This window comes from Rhinolophus hipposideros (assembly GCF_964194185.1).
Source record: "Rhinolophus hipposideros genome assembly, chromosome: 2".
Taxonomy (NCBI): domain Eukaryota; kingdom Metazoa; phylum Chordata; class Mammalia; order Chiroptera; family Rhinolophidae; genus Rhinolophus; species Rhinolophus hipposideros.
The window spans coordinates 56,248,581-56,269,240 of NC_138048.1; the positions used below are offsets into that span (position 1 = coordinate 56,248,581).

General features: G+C 38.7%; 1 protein-coding gene across 2 annotated transcripts in view; it reads right to left on the minus strand.

Annotated features, from left to right (window-relative positions):
* Positions 1-20,660, minus strand: part of CCDC50 (coiled-coil domain containing 50) — a 77,825-nt gene that overhangs the window by 36,966 nt on the left and 20,199 nt on the right. For both annotated transcript variants that reach the window (XM_081028638.1, XM_081028637.1), the window contains exons 2-3: positions 4,803-4,865; positions 3,832-3,958 (exon numbers count right to left, since the gene is read on the minus strand). In XM_081028638.1, coding sequence (XP_080884764.1) covers positions 3,832-3,958; positions 4,803-4,865 — 190 coding nt within the window. The remainder of the gene's footprint in view (positions 1-3,831; positions 3,959-4,802; positions 4,866-20,660) is intronic.

Here is a 20,660-nt window from a genome sequence, read left to right on the forward strand (position 1 = left end):
TGTGTATGCACTCACAAGACAGAAAAGAAGGAAGAGAATACAAGACAGAGAGCACAGTTCACATAAGGGTGATGGTGTACTTTTCAAGATTTAACAACTTATTTTTCTTTTTGTTTTGATTCTTTCTCCTTTCCCTCCCATCTGCTTCAACAACTGTTGTTTCCCTGAAGCTACATGCATACCTTGTTAATCTGCTTAATCTCCAGAACGCTGACTTGAAAGAAACTGGTCAGCCCTCAGTAATCCGGGCACCAGCAACCAGGATAGGATTCTGGACTGCAACTTTCCACCAGATGACATGTGAATCACTCCTAACACTGGGTTCGAGATAACCATCACGGAACAAACTGGACCCCAGGACACGTTCTCCCAGATGCCAGCCCCAAGAAGTCACATGACTAACTCCCCTCTCCTTTGTTCTGCTTCTTCTTGTGTACCTATAAAACCCCTTGACTGTTCTAAAAAGGGGACGGTGGCCTTTGAGACAGAAGTCTGCCATCTTCCTAGAATGTCAGCATTTTGAATAAACCTATTTTGTGTCTGTCAACACTTGTCTCTCGATCATTGGCTTATGAGTGGCTAGCGGCCAAACCTGAGTTCAGTAACAGTCAGAGATACTAGACATTTTTTGAATTAGTAGGAAAATCACTGGACAAGATGTGTGCAGATCTGATTTTTGGTCCTGCCAGTGAATCATGTCCTCTCATGTCATCTTATCAGCTATAAACATTTTTAGACTTAATGACTTCATATTTCAGGTCTAACAGTCTAGGATTCTTAACCATTCAAGTCAAAAAACTGAAAATAAACAAAAATCTATTTAGAACATTTTTTACTAATATATCCTCCTTTTATTCACTCCCTTCTAGTTTTCAAAGACTTTTCTACCTGGCTCCCCCAAATTACCATCAAATCTGTATAGGAGTAAGCAACTACTGACTACCTGCAAAGAGTTAACAAAAGGGAAGAAACCGGAACCCACTATAAAGAAGGCAAATTGAAGTGTTACAGGTCACAAGTGACATACTAAGTTGTATCTCCTAGTATAGAAAATAAAGGAATGAAGTTTAAGCTGAGCTTAATTATTTCAAACCATTTGTCCAAGAAAAACTAGTTCACTTAGCTAATTATAGACTCCTGAGGAAGCAAAATCAAGTGAGAAAGTAATCAACAACCTTGACAAGCCCGCCTTTGGACAGAGGTCCTTGGATCCAGACCAAGTGAAAGGTTTCCATCCAGTTCCTTAACTTTCAATCATCAATCATCTTTCCCTTGATGTTCAATAGTCAAGACTACCAGGATGTGAACACTGAAAAACTTCCTTTTCTAACTTACGTTTTTCAGCCAGGAATACCTCCAAAATCCTGAAGTTCCAGACAGAAATATAATACCTGATTCTTATCTCCAACTCTGATTTACAGTGTTTTGTCTCGATTATCTCTCAACAATCTCATTATAATCAGTATAATTTCCCTAATTCAGGATCTTAAACGTCTGCACCAATCTCAGAACTGGCTTTCATGACAGAGCATTGTGAATAACACAGGGCAATAATTTAGAGCTGTGGAAACGTCTAGCTCTGGCTGTCACCTTAACTTTGTGACATCGAACCTCCATATATCTCAAATCTGTCTCTTCTAACTCCATTACCATTACCCTCAATTCAGGCCTCATATCTCTCTCCTGTCTGTATCTCTATCACCCACTGTCCTCATTCAAGCCCCTCACCTCTTAATTTGACCACTACTCAACAGCTCCTTTCAATCTTTCCCCTTCTAATCCTTTACCTACCTAGCACCCAGAGTAGGTCCCTAAATGAAAATCTAAAACTTCTTCAATGGTTCTCTATTATTTGTAATATAAAGTCTACAAAGCATAAATTCCTTAACATAACTTATGCGACATGTTGGTCTAGCTTTTGACTACTCCCCTGGCCTCATCCCCTACCTATACCCCTAACCACACTCCAGCAATACTAAACATCTTGCAGCTACCATGAGGTCCTTTTCCCTCTGACCTTTAAGCATGCTCCTCCCTCTAGCTAGAATGGCTTTCCCTAATTAACACTATAAACTCTTAATTAACAATCAAGGTTCAGATTAAACATATGCGTAGAGCATATAAAACAAATTATATCTGTGGATTGAGGTTCGCAATACAAGTTGTTTACTAGTAGGGGCGCGAGCTAGAAATATGGCCACACATGTGTGAGACTGACAAGAGTGAAGTGAAAAACATGTTTTTGTGTGAAACTGAGCATAGCAAAATTGAGTGATAAGTATTCACCAAAACCACTTCTGGTTACCACCTAAGAAGTAAACAAGTCCAAGGAAAAAGAGGATAAAAGCAGAACTCCAGAGCAATACCACGAGAAGTCTGACTGGGTGCTCCGGGTAAGACCCTCTGAGAGGTGCAAACCGCGATACCGGGACTCTCCAAAGTTCTTCCGTGCAAGACCAGCTCGCCTCAGACCCATCGTGGGCCCACTTGTCTCTCCTGGACCAGGGAACTTCTCCATCTCGACTGACTCTGGGACTTGATTCGTTATTAAATTCTACTCTATTCTGTATAACCTACTGTGCTTACCAGAGCATTGGCCTCTGGAGGGACATTGGCTCCCAAATAAAGCTGTGTTATTCACACTATCTGAACCTGTGTGCCGGGACTTTGTTCCCCACTCGTATCACGAGTACCACATAGGAACATAGGGCCCTGCAGAGGGGTTCATGTTCCCTTGACTTTCAGGAAGACACTGAAATGTGGAGACTGCCCTTTTATGAACTCGCAACAATATATCACCCGTGTTGGGATGGTTCTCCCAGTCTCTTCTCCCTTCATAGGCGTGACATTTACCATTCAATTCTCCACGTCTCATGCATGTTATCTCTACACATAAAATGTTCAGAGTATTTCCCCGAGGCCCGTAAAAGCAATGGCTGTGTTTTTTCATATCTGTGCTCTACAGTGCCTTTCATGGTGTCGAGTGCAGCAAGAGTCAACAAAAACATTTATTTGCAAAATAAGAAAGTGAACAAAAAATGATGAAGTCCCCTCTACCAATAATAAAATAGGAAGGAAAACCCTTCCTCAAAGGCAACAAAAATAATAGGCTTTCCTATTTATTCGAACATGACACTGCAATAAACTGAGGGTCCTTTCTGTTTTTCCTTTACCCCTTCCTCCTCAAAACAGAATCTCGTGATTAAATCTACCACTAGAGATTTACATATAAGAGCACTCTCAAAGAAGATGTGTACCCTGTGAGTTTTAAAACACTGAAAAAGAATTAAAAGTAATTGTGCTGGAAGAGAATTTACATATGATCTTTCCACTTATCTAACTATTAAAGGAGACTGAGAAAGAACTTTTGTCAGACACTGAAACTATGACGAGACTGAGTGTACAAATTCAGAGCTTTCCAGAAGATTCTGCTCTACCTGAATGACAAGGGGTTCAAGGAGCTGCAAACACCACTGGGAAATAAAGGAACCCTATGCAACTCATGAAGTTCTCTCATATCCAGTATTTCACTGGATCCCCCAGACAACCTATGAGGCAGAAGGGACAGAGATCATTTTCCCCATGTTGCAGGGAAGGAAAATAGGTGGACCACGTGGCTCAAAATCATCGTACAATTAAAATGTTAAGAGTTCACACCAGGATCCTCATGTCCCAAAACCTAGTCAAGTGCTCCAACAGTAAAGAAAATTTTCCAAATCAAAGTAAAGGATGGACAGACAGACGGATGCACACACACACACACACACACACACACACACACACTCAATGTGCAATCTAACAGTGAAAGGAACCCGTCCCCCAGATGCTCACAGGTCCTTGCAGCGTTTCTGCAGCTGCGCCTGAGCTTTCAGGTCTTCCTCCTGGAGTTGCTTAGCCACCTGGAGATCATGCTGGACCAAACGGTTCCGCTGGACGTTTGATGCCAAATGATGCTCAACTGGATAGGCAGATTGAAGAGAGAGATTACCATGCTTGTTAATAATATGCCTAATAATGAACTGAAGAAAAGCTTTTCCATTAAAGAGCTTCACATCCATCATTTCATTTTACACTCTCAATAATGCTTTATAACGGGCAACAGAGGATTTATTATTCCCATCTTCCCATTAAGTAAAAAGAGGATCAGAAAGGTTAAGTAATTTTGCCTTTGGTCACATGGCAAAACAGTGGCAGTGCCAGGACTTTTACACAATTATTCTAAAGCCAGGGCCAGTGTTCTTTCTTCTCTACAAGCTACCACTCTATTTATAAACTGTATTTTTCAATACTTAATTTTTATATTGACACATGAATGCTTCATAAATTATATATTCACAAACATGTAATTTTGTACAACACATATAACTTAGATTTACTTTCCATAATTAAATACATAAATATTCAGAAAAAAACAGTCTCGATACCATCATTGTCTGGAAAAAGGTGTTCGCGGCTCTATTTTAGGGGAAGAAATAGATCCCTATGAAAGCCTTCTACATACTGCAGACACATGTAAAACCACTGTCTTTCTCCTGTAACACTGAGGCAAGGGAAAAGGTTCAAGTCCCTCTTTTCCTCCTATATACCCAACATTCTTCTAATCCCTGGCATCTGTCATATACTTCAAAATACCTAGGACTTCATTCTTCACCCAGGTGTCATCTGCTATATAAAACCCTCAGATGGATGGAGGGTGCAGCCTGGTGACTGTTCTCTCCCTGTCTCACCCTAAGAAACCTGCCTCAAGCTACCACTAAAAAAAAAATGAAACTGAATGAGCATGAATGACAGCCATTACTCACTCTCTTGTTCCTGCAGGCTGTGGGCCAGGCTGTGGTCCTCTAGGACAGCAAAATCTCGACACACTGCAAAAGATGAGGGAGGAAGAGCAGATAGGAAGGCTCATTAATAGTGTTTTAACATAAAAAGAAAAGCATTTTGTTTACTTCAAAAAGTCAATTCTGAAGATGGTCAACTTTATAACTCAGTGACTGGTTGGTATAGTCTTCACAAAAATCCACATAGTACCTGCTCAGTGCCAAGCACACAGTATCACAAAACAATGGTTAGTTCTGGTCCCTGGCCTAAAGTTATTAACCACAGAATCAGAACCCAGAGGTCAAGAAATTCCTATCCACTTCTATAAAGGGAGGGCAAGTACTGCTGAAATAAGAAGAAAACAAAAATGTTTTGCATATTACAGCTGAGAGAAAACTGAGTTCTCATGGGGTCAGAGGAGTTAAATAAATCTAGCCTATGGCTCAGCCATCTTGGGTTCAGAGGATCCTCTTTCAGCAACTTATCTCTAACCTGGTGTCCTCAAGGAAAAAGTCACCTTCATTAGTCCTTCAGGTAGGAGCAGATCTCTGCTTTTAAGGTAATCACATTCTTTATTAGGTCCACATTCTCAGACATGCATTAGAACAGGTTAGAGCTCTCTAAATGTAGAGCTGCCCCAAAAGAATCTGTACACCAAAAACACACACCAAACGAACAAAAAGGCACTTTGGAGGATACCAGGAATCTGCCCCCAACTTTGCCTCTGTCTGGAGATCCAGGCAAGAGCGCTAGCTGACCTATTTTCTTAAAAGCAAATGAGAAGAGATGGTCTCCAAGGTCCATTCTCCCCCAAACTGCAATTTAAACTCCTGTTTCTTAAAATACACATACATGAAGGACTCATGAAAAGTGCTATTTCGTTTGCTTGCTTTTAGGACATGTAGTTTAGGTGCTACATTCTTACTCTACTTCAAATATGTAACTGATATTAAAAAGCAAATTTCCCCCAAAGCCTCAGACTATTACGACATGTAGGACTTGTGAAACTGTTCCCTAGGATTTACCAGAGGTTACAGATTTCTTTCTGTGGCTTTTGATTTGCCTATGAGGACCTTTAACTGGAACCGAATAAAGAAACACTCCTTTGCCATCTCAGCACTATGTCTGTTCACATATACTTTCATATATAGCCTTGTCCTTCACTGAGAAATAAGACAATAAAAAAAGCAGACAGAGCTTGGGGACACCAAGGTAACTTGGAAATCGTTTTATGATGGAGGAATCATTTCTGCCCAAGAACCATATTAGACTGAATATGACCTGCTTACCCAATTGGCTAAACTGCAACTGTAAAACCAGTAATTCCAGTAGAAATCTCTGTTCTTTTACATCAGATATATTCTCAACAAATTCTAACAACCAGAGGCCCAGGTCTAAGTTACCCAATATCTCACAGAATGAAAGTGCTTTCATGATAAGCTAGTTAACTTTCTCATTTACTATGTGAGAAAAATAAGGGCCAGAAGGAAGAAAGAACTTGTTAAAGCTATATACAGAGGGTGCCAAAAAAAAGTACACATATTTTAATAAAGGAAAACTGTATTAAAATTGTAATACTCAATATATACCAATAACAAAAGATAAATACAAGTCACATTTGACTTCTGCAATTACGAGAGGTGCTCAGAGTGGTTACCATCAGCGTCCAGACACTTTTGATTACAGCAAACTACAGCTTGAGCAACGTTAACCAAATGTCCACGTGTATACATTTTTTGGCACCCGTGGTATATAGTTTGTTGGTAACAGGACTAGGAGTCAGTTTCTGAGCCAGCAAGAGCTCTTTCCTTTCCTGACACCATGTCAGCCTTCCTGGACTCCAGGTACATACACCACAGTCAGAATAGACTGAAAGGAGATATTCACTGACCAACATGAATTCTCTAAAAGGCTTAGCTAATCAATATTAATTAAATGGCTAAGACATGTATGGATTTAGTTCACAGAAAATAAATACTCATAATGAATTACCCAAAATGAATATAATCACCTTTTGCAAAAAAATGCTATTTTAATACACAGCCTTATTATTTGAAGAGCTTTTCTTATACAACAAAGGTTTATGTTTGTACACTAAAGTTAACATCAAAATTAAAATTAGACTAATGTTTTTTAAATGAATCATAGTTTTTTTTTTCAAATAATGGGTGACAACCTATTATTAGGTCATGAAATAAATTTTGGACAAAATTAAGTTTTGGACAAAAATTAAAAATGAATAGTCTAGAATATAGAGGATATCACAGTTAGTACAAGAAACTACGGTTTGGAGAAACTTTTTCAGTTGTACACACACACGTGTGTATGTGATATGTTTTAGGTCACAATATAAAACATACACCATTCTGCAAATTATAGTCAAAATAATTTAAAGCCACTTCAATTCACATTATTTGGGTAGAAAGCTATGCCAGAACAATACATTATAAGCTTTTAAAGTGCTGACTAAAATTAAAAATTATAAAATTATTGCAGTTTTCCATGTGGATAATCAAGTAAATTGCAATAATTTTATATATATTTTTAATTTTAGTTAGCACAACATTAAGAACATAATGTTTATGGATATATACGCTGTAGTAAAAACATATTTTTAATATATGGCATAAACAAACTAAATTTAGAATAGTGGTTACCTCTAGAGAGAGAGGCAAAGGGGCAGGAGTGCTTTAGCTATATATGCTAGTCTACTGCTTTATAAACAAAAAAAAAGCCTAAAGCAAATAAGGTAAAATATTAACATCTATTAAATTTGGGTGGTAGATTCCTAGGATTCTGTATTCCCTGTGTTTTTCGTAATTTTTATATTTATATATATCACATTTTTAATTCTATAATTAAATATAAAATTTTTTAAAGTCCATGTCTCTTATTCCATCAACAGCATACATTGAATGTTAGATACATAACAGGTGCAAGGAAATTATATATTACTAATGACCTTTAAAATGACTCTTCTTAATGATTTCCTAATATTTCAAGAGCAAGAAGTATATTTAATTAGGGCAGGGTCTGAGCTACAGGAGCATCTAGAAGATCTCCAATAACTACACATGGATGTACACACACTCATACACACAGAATTGTATTGTCAGTACACTGACTCAGCACATCAGAGTTCGCTAAGAACTTCCAAAGGCATAATCTCACTTACACCAATATATTAGTTACCTAATCCACAATTTCTCCTGCATCCGCTCTAGGTCTTTTCCAGACCTGCCTCTGTATTCTCTGAATTACTACCGTAATTCTGGAAAAGAGACACACATCCTCCACCTTTGTAAATCAGTAACCAGACGGAATTGCTGAAAACATTTCAGTCAAGCCAAGTTCAGAGGCTGGATCTCCTTTTGTAATGTACTCTACTTTGAAGTAAACAGTACTGAGAATAAACAGTATAAACACATTTCACTGCCTTTCCCTGTAGGTACATTTAACATGAACCACTGGACCCTGGGCTTCCATCTCCCACTTCTCAAACATTTTCCCTCCTATGTTCATTTTCACTGACCCCGGATCACCTCAGGCTGATCTTAGCCATTAAGCTAACCGTATCAGTCTTGTTCATTCCCATGCAGACTTCCATGGTCCTGAGGCCCCTTATCTCTCACCCAAACATTTCCCCCAAAGTTAGAGCACAGTGGCTGAGTGGATGTTGAATTCTAATAACCACTTAACTCTGCCTCTTTGCTTGGAAAAGCATCAGAAGAAAGAAATGATTTTATCCTTCAACTAAATACACAGCTGCCTCCTCACCCAGCTGCAAACTCCTCAGGGTAGGGGCCCTGTGGGATTAACCTCCGTACCTTCCAAAATTGACACTGGATATAACATATATTAAGACTTCAGGAGATGTGCATTAATAAAAAAAAATGAAGGAAAACTGGTGATTAAAGTCAAAGAACATTAAGAGTTCCACAGACAAAGAAAGAAAACAATGTTATGAATAGAATTTAAGTTCTGCCCTTACAATGGCATCACAGAGAAGTGCAAAATTTTTCAAACATAATTTGAATAGAAAAAACAAAAAACAAAAACAGAGCTTTAGCGATTTTTTAAATCCAGATATGTCCATGTAAGTATATAGTGAATCAGTTTGCATTAAGCCAAGCAAGTCTTAGAAATGGGAACTGGGATTTTAGATAGATAGATATTTAGATAGACAGACAGACAGACAGACAGACAAATATACAGCTATGGATATAGATACATATATATTAATAGATACATTCTCTCCCCCTCCTTTCTTCCCTCCCCCTTTCCATGAAAGATGATTTTCACTCACTGTGGATCCCCCTAAACAAGCAAATGGTATAGTCTGCACCTAGTAAACACATTTATTCAGCAAACATTTGCAGAGCACTATTTCAGGATGAATGAATCACCTCTAAGACATCAAGGAGGTGGAGATGACAAAAGGTAAATAAACGTAATGTAATTTGATAAATGTTACAAACACCTCCAGAAAATTCTTTGAACGTATAAACAACGGAGCAGTTGTGCTTCTTATGAATTGGAGGTAAGTTAGTTAAGGAACGGGGGTGATTTGGGCAGAGCATACCAGGACATCTTAAAGTAGTGAACACACAAAATAAACCACAAAGGGAGGTTAAAATTTCCCAAAGGCAGCAGTGGTAAGTATCCTTGGCCACGGGACCGATTAACTACACAAACTGGAAGAGAAGTGAAGAAGTCATTCCCCTTCTGTCACTCTTTTACTCCCTCCCAAAACTTTTTGAAAATATAGTTCTTATGACTCAGTCTTTACAAGCTTCCATCCACATAAAAATGTCTGGATTGATCTATTAGGTTCGTGCGGTTTAAAAGGTTAAAAATAATTGCAAAAACCGCAATTACTTTTGCACCAACCTAATACATTCACTAGAAGCTACTTCTTTCAACTGTGTCTGTACTGCCTTTTATGTTCTGGCATAATTTTGTGAATTACGTTGTTTTTGTGTAAATGCTATTACTAGCAGATGGACTATATACTCATTGTTTTGAGAGCAGGGAGCAAGCTTGCTTTCCTCTAGTGTGTACACATGAAAATACTCTCTATAAACAAGAAAGATGCTCGACACCTATTTCGTCTTAACCAGTCAGGTAATGACAGGTAGCCACAGCAACGCGGATACAGCACTCGGGAGATGACAACGCACTCTCACATCTATTCCTCCTGACTGCCTGAAGATAAAGGATTGGTTTATCAATATCTTCATTGTATTTAGGAGAAAACTAAGGCTCAGAGAAACAAAATAGCCTGACCAGGAATGACCCAACAGATAAACAAATGAACTGGAAACCAAACTGAGCACTTCAGTACCCAAATATTTCTGCTGAAAGAACTCCAAGAGAAATGGGTCTACATTTCAACATGTCAGAAAAGAGGGGTATTATTAAATACTAATTAAAATAAGACAAATATACATTAGGTTCTTGGAAATGTGAGGATGAAATAAAACGTAGGTAAGGGTGGTACATGTGTTCAGAAGGTGCATTCCAGATCCCAAACGGGAGCAATAAAAACGGGACACAGTTCACTTTGCCTATCTCAAAAGAATTAGTCTCTAGCAATTGCAGCTGGCCTGCGTTTGCTTCTGAAAATGAAGGGCAATAAAAATTTCCTTTTATATGCAGTGCCTCACAGGTGACCTGCGAGAAAAACCCTAGGGAGTCACACAGCAGGAAGCAATTCCAAAGAAAATCTCCCTTTGAGATCTAACCACCTCCCCCCACCTGTACTCCACTTTCCCTCCGACATCAATGAGTTTCCCACTCGTTAGAAAGATGGTAATGAATTTTAGACAACTGTGTCTAAGAGATGTTAAGACTATTTGAACTATAATAGCAAATAACATATGCAAACCCCATGCCTTTGTTGCCCTACAAAAGAAATGTCTCCCTAATTTAGTAAAGAAGAATCTCTATTTAAAGAGCTAATAAAATTGCCGAGCCGAAAAGAAATGGGATGCAGGGAAACTGCATAGACTTCATCTTAAGGCCAAATCTTGTACATGCTCAGCCCAGCAGTATTTATGCATAGACTCCGATGGTATCAACAGCACCACCACTAATACGAACACCAAACCAACCCCCACCCCCATCACCACCACCATCAGTGGCAAGAGAAGCAGCTAGGGTTGCCCAGCTATGGCCTGTGGACACTCTCCTGACCATCTGCCCCAGTTATGAGCCCAAAATAGCAAACATAGCTGGTCCCTCTGACAACTGAAATTTCTTTCATGCAGGTTGAAAACAATGAAAATATCTAAGTAATGGTTGAGCAATTAATTTACAGTCATGCGCCACATAAATACATTTCAGTCAACAGAGGACCACACATACAATGGTGTTCCCATAAGGTTATAATAAGTCATAAGCAAAAAGTTTGTGATGTTGGAAAAAAAAAAAGGCTGGACCCGGCTACAATGTTGAATTTACTGCCAGCTCTGGGTGGTTTGAACAGATGAGGAGGCCCCACATGCTGTCCACCCACTATGTCCCCTCCATCCCCCCACCCCAGCTGGGGCCCAGAGTTTGCAAGGGAGCAAAGGAGTGGGCTGTGGAAGAGGGGAGCCAAGGAGCCTGCCTACACCCACCCCTGCACACACACGCACGTGCTCACGCACAAACTCACGCACAAACTCACTTCCCTCCATTTCTGTCTCTTTTCTCCCAGTCCTGTTCCTCCCTACCTGTAACCCCCATCTCTTTCTTTGTCTCTCTTCCCCCTCCTTTCTATTATTTCTCCTCTAAAGATTTATCTCTGAATCTCTATTCCCATTCTTTCTTTCTCTCCCCTTCTCTTCCTTACCTCTCTCCTTTCCTCCGTCCCTCCTGCTGTCTAACCTTGCCCCACAGCCCTCCCTCCCCTTCCCCCAAGGTGCAAAGGCATACACATGCACTTCCTCTTTTGTACCGTGTTTTTATTATACCTTTTCTACGTTTAGATACATAGATACTTACCATTGTGTTACAACTGCCTACAGTAACATACTGTACAGGTTGGTAGCCTAGGAGCAACAGGCCATACCACATAGCCTCGGTGTGTAGTTGCTAGACAGACCACCTAGGTTTGTGGAAGTGCTCTCTGTGACGGTCACACAATGATGAAATTGCCTAATGACCCATTCCTCAGAAGGTATCCCCACCATTAAGTGACACGTGACTATACTAGGGAATAAAGGACAACTAAAACCTCCCAGCCTTCTCTTTCAATTAAAATTTTCATTTGTTGAAATTAACAAAATCTAAGTACAGTCAGCGAGAGGGAGAATGGCACCTAATTCTGGCAGATGCAAAAGAGGAAAATAACGCAGACACTGCAAACTTACTTTGTTCTGAAGGGGTTTAGAATGTGTATCCCCAAAATGTGCTGCTTTGCATTGAGCTGAAGGCAATTAAGACCCAACGGATTTAAGAAAAATGTTTATGTCTCCCTTAACTACCTGAAAGAATTCAGATAGAAGGCCTGGCCCAGAAAGAGCTATTAACCAGAGATAACCACAAAGAGTATGGCTAGGTGTGGTAAACTTAGGGATTGAGGCTGACACACAGCAGGGCCTGGGGATGAATTCCTCTCTGTGTCCCACTGTCTCTGCATGGCAAAGTAAACATTTGTTTGCTAAACATTTGCTCTTCCCATCTTCCTGTAAATTGTCTTCATCCCCTTTGAAGCCCCAGATCCCTACCCCCTTCTCCTTAGCTCAGGATGGCATATAAGCCTCAGCTGCCAAGACGGGCTGCAGGTCTCATATTCTACGGGGCCCCCAAAGGTACACAATTAATTTGTTTTTCTCCTATTAATCTGTCTTATGTCAATTTCATTATTAGACCAGCCAAAAGAACCTGTGAGGTAGAAGAAAAACGTTCCTCCCTTACAGTTCCTCGTTAAAGTAGCCAACGGCAGGGCTACTTTTCTGATCAAGTCTCTAAATCCCCCGTTCTTTCCAGTATTCTGTGGTTACTCTGTCCACAGTATACTGTCCTTCTGAGCAGAGATCCATAATACAATTTAATCAGATCCACCTTCCTAATGTTATTATCCTTAGTGTATTATCTCCCCTTACTAAGCTACCTACAAAGTGTACACAGATTTCTGCAATTCCTTTATGAAAAACAAAGACTTTCATTCCACACACTGTACAAATGATTGAGATATCAAGTATCATTAACTGATGCTTCGACTGTTTGGGGATTTGTATGGTTATTGGTTTTGGTTTATGTTTTAGTTGGTTGGTGTGAGTGTGGAACACAGAGAAGGGGAGAGTCTTACAAGTCTGAGGGAAGCTTAGTCACCACGACACAGACGACCGGGGTAAGAACCCTGTTCTATCTGCCTGAGGTATCCTTCCACTGTATAAAAAAATCATAACCTTCAAAATGTTACCTCTGTATTAATCCAATCCTATAGGACATACAACCGAAACCATCACAACTGACCCGCACACACAACCAGCAGATTTACCATGCCTTCTTTTCAGTGATCTCAGAGTATGTAGAAAATATAGCACTGCAGCGCTAATCATAATTCCTTTTACTCATGTGTTTCCCTAGCATACATTCAAGATCCTGAAATGCAGGAAAAATCTTATGGATCATTTTCTCTCCACATTTTATCCCAGAGCCTAAGATAATGCTTTCTGAAATAAATGCTTATGGAAAGGAAGCCTCCTGAGAAAAATGATTACTAGTGTAAATGACGTATCATGAAATGCTCAATTTTTTGCAAGTGTGATCCATCTACCTCCCCCAGCTCACCAGAAAGAGAGCTAAGGAACTGTGTGTCCACCCACCCTGCCTTAAATGACAGTAAAGGGTTTCTGCTTCCATCACCCCAAATTTCAGATGGGGTTCAGAAGGGAAAGGTTAAATTCCCTGATAAAATCCTACAATATCTAGAAAGGTGGAAAACTCAGGCAGGTAGTCAATTGTTGGTCCCTTTAGATCACAATTAAAAACATCACTCAATCTATGAGGGTTGGAATCACATGCCAAGCAAGGATCACGTTGTTAAAGAAGTGGCATGTCCAAGATGAGACTCCAGGACTACGAAAAATGTGTGTTTACATGAGGACGTATTTGTTGAGCTAAACAACCTGACAGGGTACACAGGATACATGTGGCATTGTGAAGCAGAGAACACAGCATGAGCTGCAGTGCTGGCAGGAATTTTCAGAATCTGGACTTTGTCTACTAAGCCATTTGCCTAAAAAAACTGTCTCATGTCTGATATCCTCAGAAGTCCTCTATAGTTGAAGGCTGCCAAATGAAAATTAGAAAATGTTAATAAATTAACTATAAAGTGTATAAAAAACAAATCAAATACGACAGAACCAAGAAGAAACGGGGGGTGGGGGGGGGACTTGAGAAATCCTAGTAACTGAAAGACATTTTCAGGATTAATTATACTGCCATAAACATTACAAAAAGATAGAAGCTACCCTTTTCATAAAAAGCTCTACAAGGCCCAGAATCCTGTAACTTAGAGGCTCTTCTGCAAAGTTCTACCAAACATCAGATCTGCTAAAATCACCACCTTGGTTAGAGCACCAAACTGTATTAGAGTACCAAGAGTCTTGAATTACAAAGACACAGCTCTGAGAATAACAAAGGCCCTGGATGATAAGCTGGGTTCCCAAGTTTCCTCAAATGTTTTGAACTTTCAGTCAGTGTTAATAAAAAAGTGCTGACTGATTCATCGATTTCTTAAAATTATAAAAGCTCATTATCGGAAAAGGGTTTTAGTAGTTGTCAAGTGGGTGTCAAGCTGTATCCTGTCCAAATAATCATCTGGATTCATCTGAAATATTTCAGCCAGAGAAAGTCCACTTCCTTTCAATGCAGCTCCCTTTCAGATAACTATAGGTAAAACTGTTTACAGAAGGATAAAACCTGTCAATCTAGAGAGATCATCCAGCCTTGGAGCACTCATAAGCCCTGCGAGTCTGTGAGTGTTTTGTAGAAATCTCTCTCATTCTGAAGGCTACTGTTTTATATGCCCTACAGACGACCAGCCTTGAGGAATATCACGCACAGGTAAAGTCCTAAAGGCACTCTCCAGAAGGGCAGATCCCAGGGCTGATCTGGTGAGCCTCTCCACGGTGCACTCTGACAATAGTTGAAATACCTTTCAACTTAAATTTTATTTAGAAAAAATTATCATAGAAAGAATAAACATCAAAATCCTAACACTGACATGTAGTAGGATTACTATGTGGCTTAATTTTCCTTTTTAAACATTTCTCTAGTTTCCAATTTATCTATCATGCAGAGGAATCTTATTATTTATAATCTTTTTCATAATATTTTATAACAAAAGATAGATATGGTTTTAATCTAATTTAAGCATCTAAAGATTGAAGCAACAAATACTTACTAGGGAAAAAAATAAGTTGTAATAGCAATGTTTTACTGATTCAATTTAAGTATACTGTTCCCTTAAGGTTACAGAATGAAAGGATTTTTTTAAGGAAAAAAAGTATGCTAACAAAAAAGAAAGTCTACATAATGTCCCAAATTTATATCTGATCTGCCCGAAAACCAAAGCAAGCAGGGAAATACAAAAAGTTGCTCAATTCTCATTATCATCAAAGAGAAATAGCACCAGTTCTTCACTGGAGAGAAATGTTTTACTAGTATCAAAAATGAAAGTAAACTCAGTTATCACTCTGGAATTTAAATAGGAAGCACTAAATTATGTAATGGACAACATCAATAGTTTAAGCATTAGTTTCAAACGTGTGCCTATACACACATATAAACACACACACACACACACACACACACACACACACACACACACACCTTCAACAAAAGCAAAAGACTGAACACAGTAAAGAGACATCGTCAAAAGCAAAACAACTGATTTACTTCCAACATTTCACTCTGATGCAATTTATTAAAATAGGTTCCTGAGTTATTTTTTTTCCTAATCCCCCAAATTCAAAGTTAAATGAAAACCCCAGCAACCCAAACCACTTGTTTGGCAAGTAGATATATTATAGCTAACCACAGACACTAGATTGCAAGCAAGTGGGTTTTGAAAACGCTGAGATAATATAAGTCCACACATCAGAAGTACTACTTTAATATCACAGAGTATCTACATCATTATCAGAGACCACAGACTAACTGGGTAACTTATTGGAAAAGTGAAAATGGCTGAATCAGAAATTTCCATCTCACAGGGTAAAAGACTGGGGCTGAGCAGAACAGTTAAAAAGGGCTGGGGCGGGAGGGACAAGGGAAGGCAGCAGGGTAGCAACAGAACAATGTTTACTCAGGCTGGTAGAACTCTTGAATAGAGATTAATAGATTTTCCATAAGAAAGACAGGAATCAAGTTATCATAAGTGATAAAAAAAAAATACACAAACAGCCTCCCAAGGTTCCTGTGCTGCAGGCATCAACATTATGGATTGGTGCTTTGAAGCCCAACTTTTTGTGTTGGCAGGAACAAAACAAAAAAGCTACTCAAGAAAAGTAACAACTTTGATCTTGTCTATTCTCAGCAAATGCACATGCAAATATTAACACAAATCACTCAAATTGAGCTTCCTTTCTTCTCAGGAAATATCCCATAATCTCAAAATGAGCTCAACCTGGAGGCCATTTACTCTGAGTCCCCAGCAAATTGATACTTCGGTTCTGTCTTTGCATTCCCATCAAGTGGTCACGAGGCTCTCTTCAAAAAACCAAGTAATTTGCATCCACATGGTCCAATGTTAGATGGAACAGATATTTAAAAAGATTTCCTTAAACTGAACCAAATCTGTATGTTCTATGGATCCATCATTATTCTAATCTACTGTGTTTCCCCCAAAATAAGACCTAGCCGGACAATCAGCTCTAATGCGTCTTTTGGAGCAAAAATTAACATAAGACCTGGTCTTATTTTACTATAAGACCAGATTTATATAAGACCCGGTGTTATTTTACTATAAGACCCGGTTTTATGTAATGTAATGTAATACATGTATTTTCATGTAATACATGTAATGTTCATGTAATACATGTAATGTAATGTAATGTAATATAATTAATATCGGGTCTTATATTAGTTTTTGCTCCAAAAGACACATTAGAGCTGATTGTCTGGCTAGGTCTTATTTTCAGGGAAACACAGTACTAAGGTCACAATTTTTCCCCCCACTATATATGAAAAAATTAGCCACTAGCTACATGTGACTAGCCATTAGTCACATGTAGCTATTTCTTTAAATTAAAATTAAATTTAAAAAATTCAGTTCCTTAGTCTCACTGGCCTCATCTCCAGTGCTAAGTAGCCATCCGGGGCTGCTGCCCACCATTCTGGACAGTGTGGAATAATACAGAACATCTCCATGTAACGTAAGCTCTATTGGACAGCACTGCTCTAAACAATAATCACAGTGTGACAGATAGGGCAGTGCTAATATAGGTAACTGGAACACTCAGTAGCATGGAAAACCATTTTAACAAAGTGTGTGTGTGTGTGTGTGTGTGTGTGTGTGTGTGTGTGTGTGTGTGTGTGAATACATGTGGTTATGTTTTAACCAAGAGATATAACTCACTTTGCCAGTATGGACAACCAAGGGTCTTGAATATATTTTTGCTCTTGTGTTAGTCACTAATTTATCTTCCAAGTGCTTGTATATTATTCGTCTGTGCTTTTTTTATTATCATTTTTTCTGTGAATCCTAAAGGGATGGTAATTCTAGTAACCTCAGCACGGTGAAAATCAAGTTATTCTACATTTATCAAGCAAACACTGTGCATATACAGTCACAGAAACCACGTGAACAAATCTCCACTTAGAAAGGAAAGTGAACTGGTATTCATTCAGTGTAAAGGAATTCAATCCTGGGAAATGCAACTGCTACTGAATAAACCCACCACAAACCTAATAATTTACACCAAACACTGAAGAACTCTGGATTCTGATTAGCAAATGTGTGCATTTGTGAATTTTAATTGGCCTTGAAAATTAAACTGACCACAATTGGAGAGGCATTCTCCTAAATTTACTGCCTTTGGTTCCTTCTTTAAAGAATAATTATATTTTACCAGGGTGTTCCACTTCAGAACAATTCAGAAATATATGAATTTACACAGAAGCTAAATAAGTAATTAATCTATATATCATAAAAATGATTAAAAAGGAAGTACTCTTGCTTTAAAATGATTCAGTTTATTTTAAATAGATTTATAAAATTCCATAATCATAAAAGATGACTTATAAAATTCCATAATCATAAAAGATGACTATCAAAATTACACTTAGAAAAAGATGAAACTCTCATACACTATTTTTCTGTAGTACATTGCACAGAGCACTGTAACATGAGATACTCAGTTAATACTTATTGTACAAGGATGAAGTATGATGTAACAAAGAGTAGTACTCTGAGTTCAATCCCAGGTCTAACACTAGATGAATAATATTGAACAAATTATTATAATATCACTTACACTTGCTCACCTATAATAGAGTAATAACCACTGTAAGTGCTGCAAGAAATTTGTATTTTTTTTTTAAAAAGTACTCACAAATGATTCTGATAGAGATAGAGCTTCTATGTAAAAAAACAACAGACCACTGATAACCACATAGGGTCCTCAAAAAGGTAAACACCATTAGATAAGCACTAGCAGACACAATTTTTTTCAAAGCAATTCTCCACTAAGAATATCCAGATAGCAAGAATTTCTTTTATCTTGGTTCTATGTATCCCTAAAGAAACTCCAACCTTCTGTTATTCCACTATTTGAATGGCACTTTTCCTGGCACTTAAACAAGGCCTCAAATGGTTTGGCAGCCCTCACTCAAATGGTTTGGTTTCTCTGTTTGCCTTAGCCTAGAAAGAAAAGCCACCCATCTCCTTAAACCTCTGTAGGATAAACCCAGTCATGCCCATTAAAACCCAAAAGATCACATCCAACCCAACTTAAGTACAAGTTTACACCAAGGGAAGAAAAACCATTTGGGTTTATTGGTTTCATGTTACAAGAGAGTTTCCCTAAGTGCTAGCTACTGTAAATTCTACTTATCCTTGAGTCAGATATTTCCACTTTCAACTTTTCTTCTGCAAGTAGATACTTTGCTAGCACTTTTTCCCTCTTAGGATTAGTAAATTAATTTCAATTTCGAAACATCAAGAGTATTCTCAAAACTACAAAAAACCTTTATTTTAAATAGTAGTTAGTCATGGGATAAGTAGGCATGGTAAAAATATTCCCAGAAATCTTGCTCCCATCAAGCAAATTGTAACACTCACATTTCCACTCTGGTAACCATTTGTCAGAACTCTCACACATTTATAGTAATCTTGGATTATGTAAATCTAAAAGAATTAACAGAAAATAAATGGGTATATCTTGAGATTTCTAGAATTCTACTCACATTTGTTCAATTGATTTTGTTTACTGATTAGAAATGTCTTTCTCTACAAGATATGCTGAGATCCTGGGTACATTCCTAGAATCAACTCCATTTACACTAATCTAGAGGAATGCTTCCCCAGAAGATCAGAAGATTTATCTTCCTAATTATAATACGTGTAGGCTTACATTAAAATCAAACTTCCTTTCCAAAAACACAGTCTATGCAGAAGAAAAAAACAACCCAACAGTAAATTGGAAGAAGCTAGACTGTGTCTCAAAGTACCAGAAAATTCCAAGGCAGACAACAGGGAGTTGTGTCTAGATTTTAACTGTCAACCACTGTGGCTCTCTATGTAGTCCATCAAAGAGGATATTTTAATGTGTTATTTTTGAGAAGGAAATTTATATTCATCCTAGTGGTATTTAAGTTAGATGTGGACTTTTGATGGTTCTCTATTCCCAAAGAAAACCGGAAGCTCAGCTAGTGTTATCAGAAAAACAAAAACTGAAATGTAGTGGTAAACTACAATAAGGAGGTAAATGAGATTTCTTCAGTAATACAAAAGTAAACGGAGTATCTAAAGAGGTAATTTGTTGTTGTTGTTGTTGTTGGTTTTGATTTTGTATATTGTTTAAAGAGTATTTCTGAGAAGAAAAACAACTTTACAGATCGGGATTCAAATACTTGTTATTTACAGGCCAAAAGACCTTGGGCAAGTTATATAATGTCTTTGAGCTTCAGGATCTTCATCTGTAAAATGAGATAGATGTTGATAGTTAGAGTTCTTGTCAACAAGGCAGGGTAGATAAATGCTGTACTCACCTCCTCTCACAACCACACTAAACTACAGAACAACCATCATCAAAAATCGCCTGAAGTCCAGCTGAAAAGAAGTCCTATAACTAAGGATAGACAGAAGAGACCACTATGAGACTGGTGGGAGGGGTGGAGACGTGAACGGGCTTGTCCTATACCCTCGTGTGATGGTTAAAACTTGGAAGGGATTCCTTGGCCACAGAGGTCACCCCTAAGGAGAGAGGGGTCCCATCCCCATATCAGACTTCCCATCCCAGGGTTCCAGTGCCGGGAAGAGAAGTCCCCATAAATTCTGGCTGTGAAAACCAGCAGAGATTGTGGCTGAGTGAGATGGAGAGCGACTGGAGTCCCAGGTGTCCCTCTTAAAGAGCCTGTGCAGACTTACATGCTGATGGACTCACTCACTCTGAGCTCCATCAGTGGGACAACATAAGGGAAGGAGTTGTGTTGTGTGGTTTCCGTGTGAGGGCTAGCGGGGCAGCTCTCCCCGGGCAGATGCCATTTTGTTCCTTTGTTGAGACCTCCCCCCACCCACACAGTTCTATCATACCTGAGTCTCCATCAACTGGCTAACACCGGTCTCCCCACACTGGTGACTCCTGGAGACCCTGTCCCACCCAACTTGCAGGCATACCCAAGCC